The 10,957-nt window shown below is 32.3% G+C and overlaps 1 protein-coding gene across 2 annotated transcripts; it reads right to left on the bottom strand.

Annotated features, from left to right (window-relative positions):
- Positions 1-3,131: 3,131 nt before the first annotated feature.
- Positions 3,132-8,902, bottom strand: LOC8266278 (E3 ubiquitin-protein ligase WAV3). 2 transcript variants are annotated; one of them, XM_002529882.4, is made up of 2 exons: positions 8,290-8,902; positions 3,132-5,521 (listed from the first exon to the last, which is right to left on the bottom strand). In XM_002529882.4, exons 1-2 carry the CDS (start codon positions 8,536-8,538, stop codon positions 3,575-3,577), a joined length of 2,196 nt encoding a protein of 731 aa, XP_002529928.1. In that variant the 5' UTR covers positions 8,539-8,902; the 3' UTR covers positions 3,132-3,574. The 2 variants fall into 2 exon arrangements, with proteins under 2 accessions (XP_002529928.1, XP_048233951.1); XM_048377994.1 differs by lacking the exon at positions 8,290-8,902 and adding an exon at positions 5,735-8,213.
- Positions 8,903-10,957: the final 2,055 nt, after the last annotated feature.

The following is a 10,957-nucleotide window of genomic DNA, read 5'->3' as shown; positions in this document are numbered from 1 at the left end:
TCTTTTCTTTTTTCTTTTCTTCTTTTTTTAATATGCAAAGCTGAAATCTGGAGAATAGTGCTACAGTACACAGAGGCTTAACGGTTAAAATAGAAAAAGACTTGGCTTCGAAGACATATTACATAACACATACGTTTGTTTTGTAAACATAGAATTTCAACGTTTCTGATAATTTTCAAACAAAAGGCGGGACCCACTGTGTCGGCTGTCTGGTAATTCGACGGTACAATTGTATCGTTGGCGCCCGAATAGCTACTAGACAACGACCCTTCGCTCATCGACGGCGGCGATTTAAACAGGATGACGTGGCGCTAGTTAGTTACTGGTAAAATTGGTAGCACAGTACATAGTAAATATAGTATAGAGCCGTTGGTTTTATTTTTCCTCGGAGTGTGTGGATTGAGCAGAGAGGTCACGTGACTATAGAGTGGCGAAGATCGGGGATAGTTAAGTCACTGGGCGTTGATTGTTAAAGACAGTAGATTCAGAGCCGTTGGATCGGATTTGTGGGTGGGGTTCAACTAAGTTAAATTACTCTTATCCGAAAGTCAATTTTCGATTAAAGTGCTTGTTACGTTATTTAATGGCTAGGATCAGATACCTTTTGCCCTTTTTTTCTTCTTTTGTCAAATTTGTTTTTTGTTTTTCTTTGCTTTTAGAAGGATTCCAATCATAACTATGAGTATCAAAATTCATCATTTTCTTTGTTCTTTTTATACTTTTGTTCGGATTTTACCATGCAAGAAGGCTGTTCTTTTTTCAGGAAAAAAAAAAAAATCAAGTTTTATTAAAAAGAAAGCTCAGGTTAGAATCGTACAATAAATTAAATACAATCGAGCCCAACATATAATAGAATTAAAGAGTATAACTCGATCCTTTAAAAACAAACATTAAATCGTTCTCGTGTACCTGATGAGCGGAGCCACTCGTGAATTTGTTCAAACTTATCTCAATAAAAGTATCTTTAAGTTCATTTATCAAGATAAATAAGCTTCCTTTGAATTGCATTTTCAAATTCTTTTAATAAATAAACTAAGCTTGAGCATAATAATACTTGATTCATTTAAATTTATGAGTTAGCTCGTTAATCCGTTTACAAACTTACGAGTTGGATTTATTTATACAATAAAAAAATTTGGTCTAATTTTAAAATTTAAATGCATATTTATTTTATATATAATTTAATTAAAATTATAAAATTTATAATTATCTATTTAATAAATTTAAACTTATTTAACGAGTTTTATTCTGATCTTGAATTCGAGTTTAAATACGAGCTTTTGTACAAGTTAAGCTCGTGTTGAGTTTATTTATATAGAATGTCGAACTAATTTACAAGTTAAATTGGAGTTTAGCTCGTTTATATATAACATCAAACTAATTACGAGTCAACCTGGAATTCTAAAATAAAAAAATAATTATCAAACTCGAACTGAGCCTGAATATTAAAAAATCTGGCTTGTTTCCACAACCCTATATGTATCCAAATAAAATAATTATCTAGAAATTAATAGAAAATTGGTCGCAGAGTCTAATCCGAGTTTAGAAATTTTTATTTATCTTATCTAAGATTAAATTATCTAACTTAAAATTTTAATAAGAAATTAAAAACTCAAATTCTCAAATTAAAATATCTCTACTTTAAAATAACACAGAATAATAATATAAACACGAAAATATCTCTAAAATTTTAGTAACCAAAAACGATATGAACACGAAATAATTCATATTCCATACCCGACTTAAAACTCGATATTATCTAATTTATAACCAACACAAACCCGATTTAGAATTTGAAATAACTTCAAACATAATTATTTAGGGAGATAGCATAATATTTTTATGACATTTAACTATTTTATATCTATATAGCAATAACATTTAATTTTATGTTTTTCTAATTTTCTTAGAAAAATACTTCTGATGAAAAAAAAAACAAATTATTCACATATTCAACTAAATGCATTACTCCTAACACCGTGAGATTCATATATTTAGTTAGAATTTAATCCAATTATAATTGATCCTCTGAATTTAAAGATTTAAAGTTTTTCAATAAATTTTCATTTTAATCAACACATGTAAATTTTATAAAATTCAATTTTAAAATAAATTAGTAATATTAATAAAAACTACAACCTTGCAGCTTTGAAGATAGAAAAGAGATGTCTGGGAACTCTTATAGCTCTGTCCATAAATCCCCATCAGCGACGGCAGTACTGGTCTTGCCCGATGATCAGATCAGACGATGATATGGTTGAAGGAGCACCTCTTACAATAGAATCGTAGAAAACACAATAAAGAAAGATTAATTAATCTATATAAAATATTTTAATTTTGGTCAAATACAATTTAAAAGAAGCATTATATTATATTAACATTTTATGGGATAGTTATTTAATCAAATCTTACAATGCATATGATACTAACATTGGACCCTCTTAATTATTGCTGTGATTATAATACTGATAGTGTTTAAGTGTGGACTTTTTCTTGCTTTTGTGCCATAATTTCAGGATTAAATTTGATGAAACAAAAAAGGAAAGGCAATCTTTGTAATGATTCTAATTAATTATGTCGAAGTTCTCACATTGTCCAATAGGGACCAAATTGCTTTAGCTTAAAATATTTATTTCATTTTTTCTTTCTTAATTTAAGTTTTTGGAGCACATCAGATCAACCCCACTGATTTGGTGCTTTTTCATATGGTTGTTGATCAACCAACCATCCAAACGTTATTCCATATGATCATGGACAATAGATGATAATTAAAAAGCAGATATTATTAACTATTGGACGGGAAGGAATTTGGTTTATTAATCAATATTGCACCATCCAAAATGACAATCCAAATTCATTCAATAAGATACTTTTAGCATTATATAAGAGTAGGGGTAATTGCAATTTGCTCTCTCAATTTTACTATATTATACTAATCACGATTTTATATTTTGTTCAGTATTTTGGATGGGGACTTCAGGATTTGAAAATAATGGATTTTATGTATAATACATATTTTCCAAGGAATTGTATTCTATCATTCCAGGAAGGAAGTGGTGCCAACAAGCATGTCTGTTCCACCTTCTTCCATTAAACATTAGGCTGTAGAAACAAACAATAGTATAGAGATATTCAAAAGAATCAAGAGCAGATATTATATCTTAAGAGAAGAATTCACCCCAAGTATCCCCACAGTTACAAAGGCTATACCCCCCCACTCCCTTTCCTCTTAGGAAATGCCAAAAGAAAAAATAAAAATAAACACCAATTTTTCCTTATGTACATAATGAGACTAAGTAAAAACCCTAAACCCCAACCTTTTCCTTTCACCATTTTTCTCTTCAACTCATCTCATTCTATCCCCCCCAATATCTTATTCATTTACATTAACAGAACAAGGAAAATATACCCACAATTTTCAAAACCGACTCCCTCCTCTCTTTCCATTTCTAGCCCAATTCCCAACAACAAATGAGGAAATGAAAACAAAGACAAAATTTAACTAGACAAAGGTTCTTGGATATAGAATAGATGAATGTAGGGTGAGGAGAACTTTCAGAGATTCCGCCACCGATTACCTTGGTTGAGGTCTGGCAGCAGGAAACGACAGAGCTTGCCTAAGTTTCCGATGGGACGATGGGTTTCCTAACAACATAGTCTGAGACCGTGTTACCATATCGACCATTGATGGGGTTTGGTAAGCTTGCACAAGGCTTGTACTATCAGTTGAATCACCTCGGGCAGTTGCTCTCTGCCACGAGTGTGAACTCAAACCTGAGAGAACATAAGCCCTACCAGATGCTTCATATACTTGGCGATTTGCCATCCTTTCTTGCATCTCCTTTAACTCGGCACATATTGCAACGCACAATCTGTCACCAGCTTGTGCAGATGCAGTTTCTGACAATGACTTATAACAGCTCTCAAGGACAGAGACAGCACGAGCTAAATCACCATTTTCAGCAGCAGCTCTAGCTTCAGCCATTGCCTCTGCCGCACGAAGCCTATTTCTCTGCCTATCCACTTCCATTGACACTACTTGTGCACCAATTTTTTCTGGCCTTTGGATTTTTACTAGACTAGCTCTATCCAAGGTCAACACATTTTTTGTAATCGGATCTTTGTAGACGCATCCAACCTTCAGTAATGACATCTGATCACTGGACCTATCAACTGGAACATTGATTGTCACCAAAAAATCTCTTTCTTCTTCAGCATACAGGTCTCCAACATCAACAGAACCCATTCTTGCGTTGCCGATGACATTGGTCGAATAGCTACCTGCTTTTATTGAACCAATTCGCAAACTCGGGTGATTACACTCAACTTTGACCTGTAGCTCTTGCACCACCACACTCAAGAGCCCTCCGATGCACTGTGCAAATGCATCCTGAATTACACCCTCAGCTTCTATGAATGAAAATGTGCCCCCAGATATCTCAGAGATTGAATGCATTGAGGCAGCATCATGATCTGCCCCAAACCCAAATGAATGCACAGGAATCTTCAGACCTGTGCCACCATTTCGATGAATTGATATCGGGAGAAGGGACTTGTAATCTGCTCTAGGATTCATTCCACTAGGACTAGTGACGGTATATGTGTCCTGTCCATCAGATAACAAAATAATACTGGCAACTGGATTTTTCCATTTTCGATCTACTATCACCTTGGCACCTTTTCTCAGCCCTTCAGCAATGTTTGTTCCACCATTAGAGACCAGAGAATTAACAGACAGTAAAGCCTCCTGCCTTCCAGCCTCAGTCATACAACGGAGAGGAAAAAGCCGGCGGGCTGTGGATGAGAAGGCAATGACAGAAAGCCGGTCAGAGGGACCGAGGTTCTGTATTACAAACCCCATAGCTCGTTTTAGCAAAGCAAGCTTTGTACCTGCCATGCTGCCACTAACATCAAGTACTGTAACAAGGTCAACTGGAGCACGAGAATTTTGCGACATTTGTGGTAACTCCATATGATTACTGCTGCTATTATGCCTGATGCTTGTAACAGGAGCCTTAAGATGTATTAGCACACAGAAATTATCATGGGAGGCTGACCTTGAAACAGCAGAAACTTCCGGATATGTTTTGACATCTATGGTGCCCAATGAATGGCTATCACTAGAATCATTTTTTGTAGACAGGTTTCTATGAGCAATCTCATGTTGCTGATCTAGGGCTTCGTCATCATCAAAGATAGGTGGTTCTTGGGCATGAAAAAGTGATGAGATGTGCCGGTTCGTGTCTAGCCGAGCAGGAGGTACCCGCCTTAAAACAGTCATCCATGCATCATCGCGGGGCCAACCAGCTGCATTAATTCTATGCCTTCCATGGGAGATATCAGAAGCAGGGTTTTGGAAGGGGACTTCTTTCCACTTTGCTCGGCAAACTGGGCAAATCTGGTTTCCATGTTTTACATTAGAGGTAATGCAATGGAAATGAAAAGAGTGTGAGCACTCTGCAGTAAAAATAGCATGGCCCTGTCCTGGTTTCATGGTGGTCAGGCATATTGCACAGGTGCTCTGCAATTTAAAACAGTTAAGCAGGTGAAAATGCAAGATCCCAGAAGCATTTTATATATAATCAGATAACAACTACAGGTGGATCAAAGGATAAAAAACCATAATAACTACAGGCAGCTAAAATATAAACAAAAATGGTAGACATTAGATTCAAGTAAAGAAAGTAAAATGGTAGACATAACATCTACAAGATGCATGTTATGTATTACAAACCTTGAGAGAGATTTTCACGTAAGTTCTTACAGCCCACAGGAGATACATTTGAGATACTCTTTGAACAGTTAATCATATATCCCCTTAGGGGAAAATTTTGCTATGTCAAAATAACTGCCAAAGGGGAATACCATAGGATAGAAAGAATAATGGCAATTCTGCAGTGTTTTTCTTGAAACATGGAGCTAAATAAAAAACTATTCAGCTCCAAAAATAAGAAGGCTCAGGTTAACTTCTTCTCTAGGCATACTTGCTCCAGAAGTTCCATAGCCTCTGATAATGGTGACTGTCCTAAACTATGAAATAGAAACAGATGTTTGAAAGGAAGTAGAACTCCTAGGAGGCTGCAACCCTCAAGGTTTAATGATAAGAGTCGAAAAGAAATGTAACTCTCAATTCTTAGAAAGCAAGGTACCACTTAGTTTGAGTTCTAAGAGTAGGCTCAAAAACACAAGAAGTTTAAAAGTCTAAATAGCCAAGTCACAAGAGAGACAGAGCATCAATAAATTATGTTTAGGCATTCTCCTAATCAACTTCCATCAGCTAGAAAACCCTGATCTCTTGAAGAGCACTCCGGTTCAATTGTACCTATGACTAATTTGTTCATCCCAGATGTACTTAATCATAGATTTGAAATTGAGTTTTATAAGAATTTGGAAAAGAAAAAAGAAAAAGAAAAAAAAAAGTCGAAATTTGAGTTGGATACAAGGACTAGGATCTCCGTTCAACTAGTTTAAATTTGGCAAGCAGTGACCACCTTTAGACTACATTGACCTTGCTAACACATGTAAATTTCAAATGTCACTGCCATCTAATGTTGACCTCTCTGTCTCAATGCAACTCATTATTGAGATTGATATGTAAAATAGAAGAAAAAAAAAACCTTATATATTTATTTCACAAGAGTTCTAAAGGGAGAAAGTTTTCCAAAACTACAAGATATAACAGCAATCCAGCTAATCAACCAAAAAAGAAAGTCAAAATTTGGCAGTCAGCTTTGCAAAGTATATAATGCTAAACTGTTAACATTCAAAGCAGGAGACTTTTCAACAGTAGAGAATAATAAAAGAATAAATAATATTTCATACACAACAAAAAGAAAACGTAATGATATTTTAAAGAACAAAATTATCAAAAGAAGAGACATAATGCGCTAGCTCCAGAGTTTTGTTCTTCAATATTTGGGCAGTCAAAGCCTTGCAAATGACATAGTGGCAAATTATAAACAATCAGTGAGACTTTTCAAAAGTAAAGAATAATTAGCTACCCTTAAAAAAAACTAATGATAAAACTTACAAGAAATAATCCAAAAACAAATTTAATATCTAAATATATATATATATATATATATATATAAATACACAAATAAAGCTCATAAAAAGAAGGGAAATTAATGGGTTTCCTCCAGAACTTTGTCCCTATTTTTATTTTGCAGTTCTTTAGTTCCCAAACTTTTTCTTTCTTGAAGCTTATTGCAAGAAAGATCCCAATCAACGGTCCACAGGCTTTTGTAGAATTACCATCAAAAGCAGAGAGAGAGAGAGAGAGAGAGATGAATGGATATTTATAGATGTATGTGGAATATAAAGTAATGCTGACCAGACAAGCACTTTTCCCATCAAGAGAAAGGAAGAGGGGGCTACAGCAACAACACTGGGCAGTGGTATTGTGATACTTTTCTAATAAGCCAAAGTGAATAATGGTCCTTAAAGGGACTAGTCCACTTTAACTTCCCCCACAAAGGGACCTCAACCTCATGGAGAGAGAGTTGAAAATAACATAACAACAAATGCTCCATCTTCTCTTCACAAATGTTCAGGAATCACTCCCACACACATCATACCCCACCTTGATTAGTACATTGAAACTATAGTAAGAATCATATATATACAAATGCTAAACAAAAAGTTAGACAGTGTTAAGAACTGATTTTAACAGTTAATTTATTAATATCATTTAGAAACACCTTTTTTCTGTACAAATCACATACTGACTTAGAGGGACTCTGGATTAGCTCTCAAAACCAAGAAGATGAAATAGTGATCAATCAAATTTCAATCTTTTTCATCCATCGAAAGGCCTATCATTATTAAGCTCCACTATGAAGCAGCCTATTCTCTCCATAAGAATTCTTGTTACTCCATGTTCAATAAGATCACAGTCAAAGTACATTGTTACTGAGGGAAAGAAAGACCTTTATGCAGTCTCCAAAAGGGTTTTTATATAATAAAAAACAAAACAAGGAGAAAAGAAAAAGAAAGAGAAAACCAAATAAATCACGTGATCACCGGAAACATAAAAGCCGCCGCCACCAATATGGAGATTCACCAATACAGTTATGGAACAAATTGCAAACATGCTCAAAATGACATAATTATAAATGAACAAAAGAAATTAAGAGCCAATAATCCTTTAGTTTATTCTCATTCAACAGGAATTATAAACTCAATATAAAAAGAAAATCAAGACATGGAAGATAAAGAGAACATTTTTCACAAAGATTAAAAAGAACACCACATGCACACAGATATAGCATCTGATATTAAATTATATACCTTAGATGATTTGGCTCCAGATTTGGACAAGCGAAGGCCAGAAGAAGAAGGGGTAGGAGTAGTGGAGCCACCACGGGAAAGAGCAGAAGTGGCGGGAGAGTGAGAAACGGCATCGGAGAATCTAGAAGGAGAAGAAGAAGAATTATCTTGATGATCAAAATCATTTTGAGGAACATGAAGACACATGTTTAAACCAAGTGCTAGCTTTGCTTTTCTCCATTTGCTTCCCATTTCTTTCAGATCTATCATTCTTTATTGAAGAACCCCAAATCAAGAAAATCCTTCGCCACCCACTATTTATCAACCGAAAATACTAGTACCCACATAAAATTATGGTTAAATAAATCGACACTAAAACCATTGTGTGTATTTTGCGCTTCCTTTTGTTCTGTTACTTGAGTTTGGCAAAGAACAGATGGTTTTTTTTTTCTTTTTTCAAGAGAAAAAAGATGAGTGATTTACAAGTGAGGTTAAGAGAGAGAGAGAGAGAGAGAGAGATGGGTGGTGATGGTGGTGGTGGTGGTGGTCAGAGGATAGATAGATAGAGCAGCTTTTTTAGGAGATTGAATGAGAGATATGTGCATGGAGCGAAAAAAAATGTGTTTTACTCCTTCAATGAATAATATATATAATAATACTATATATTTTATTTTTAAAAGAAAAAAGAAGAAAGGGATCATATATACTTTTGCATATTTCAATTCTTATTTTGCCCTTGCTTTTAGGCTTTAATCTCTTCATTTGCCATCCATTTTTTTATCAACTATTCTATTTATTTAAATAGTAATGCCCTTTTGACTTTCTTATACACAAGGCATTGTGCTTTCTTTTTTTAATTGATTTTTTATAAAATTCTGACTAAGATTATTAAGTTAGATCCATAAAGGTTTGTCTGAATAATAAATAGTTTTCAATTGATAATTGAGTACTATTGGTTTATTATATATTATCTTGATTTTATTGATAATAAACTCATAATGTTAATTTCTTTTAATTGTTCACAATTCATATAATGAATGGTTGATTAAAAATTATAACTAGTTGATACATGTTTTATCAATAGTTAGAGTCAACATATTGAATACCATCTTAAATCATGCTACTCATTTTATTAATTATTTTTTCTAGATAAAAATCATATTCTTTTTTTAGTAATTTTCTTTTTAATTTTAGAATAACTTTTATATTAATACTTAATAATTATATATAATAATAATAAATTAGTAGTTTAAAAACTACGGCTCGATCAAAATGCTTAACTGAATTATATATAAAAATTAGATTCTTTTTTATCTTTTAATCATTTCTTTGTGTAAATTTATTATATTCTCTTATTAATTGGAAGTTGAAAATTTCTAAAAATATCATATATATCTTTCTTTTAATACATTTAAAAAATAATAAATCAAACCATCACACACGTTAATTAAAATAAATTTAAATTCTATTTTATGTAATATTATATAATGACAGTAAAATATAACTATCTATATTATATAATTTACAGCTGATTTAGCTTTTCATAAATCTAAAATAAATAAAATAAAATCAAAACTACTCTAAAATATATGGGTAGAAATATGATGTGGTAGCAATACATGAAATCTTAAGAAGAAATGAGATGGACAAAAAAAGAAAAGAAATAGAAAGCAATGTCAAAGTTAAAATTAAATTCCTACCTTAATTCAACAGCTAAAGAATGACAATCAAAGAGCAATTTCGGATGATGAGAAGCTCCACTTTTTCAAAGTGTCAATTCATTTTGCATTAAAAACATTGAATTGTTTTGGTACACAAATTAAATATATTTCTCTTTAATTCTTTTATTCACTGTACTGATAAAGACACGAGCAAAATGTGGCTTCAACTGTTAGGCCAAATGGGTACACTAATTGCATTGACGACTCATTTATGACTTTGTGAACCCATTCCTTTTCTTTTCTTTTCTTCTTCTTTTTTCTCAAAATTTTAGAATACAAAAAGAAAAATCCATTCTTGTATCATAAACCATCGTAATCAAATATTAAAATAATTTTTTTAACAAAAAATAAATATTGTTTAATTAGATTTTATGCTATTTATTTAAGCATTACTAAATTATTAATTAATTTTTTAAAAATATTGTTTTCGCTGGAGATTTATTTTTAGGCCTATTTTTACATTTCTTTGCCTCAACGGCTCAACTAACATGGAGTTGAAGAATTTCTATTGAATCAACTTGTGGAGTTAACTTTCTTTATTTTTTTAATTTGTTTTATATTTTGGGGTTTCTTGTTCTAGAATAGAGAGTTTGCTTCTTGGTATTCTTTTTCATACCTTCTGCATTTCATATATACCATGTTATTTTGACTAGGGTAGGCCAAATAATTGGATATTCCATTGATAAAAAGAGTTTATAAGTTTTGATCAATAGATCAGTTTAACACTTTAATATTTTATTTAACTTAATAAATATATAAACTTATTTTTCTATGATATTTTAATACTTTTTAATATATATTTTCATTCAATTTATCCACGTGTGTACTGTATAAAAATGTTTAAATATTATTAAAACATAAAATTTATATATAAATTAGATAAAATTGCCAGTAAATATTTAGAAATTAAAAAAATAAAATTTAAATTTTTATTAGATTAAATTAAAAATTTAAATATTAAACCGACT

Source organism: Ricinus communis, chromosome 8, assembly GCF_019578655.1.
Source record: "Ricinus communis isolate WT05 ecotype wild-type chromosome 8, ASM1957865v1, whole genome shotgun sequence".
NCBI lineage: Eukaryota > Viridiplantae > Streptophyta > Magnoliopsida > Malpighiales > Euphorbiaceae > Ricinus > Ricinus communis.
This window is presented reverse-complemented; position numbering and strand designations above follow the sequence as displayed.

What these genes read in the sequence shown, in the direction of transcription:
- LOC8266278 (XM_002529882.4), bottom strand. Translation starts at nt 8,538, where the DNA reads ATGATAGATCTGAAAGAAATGGGAAGCAAATGGAGAAAAGCAAAGCTA. An exon ending in CTGGAGCCAAATCATCTAAG is followed by an intron (nt 5,522 to 8,289) that starts GTATATAATTTA and finishes TTTAAATTGCAG; the next exon opens with AGCACCTGTGCAATATGCCT.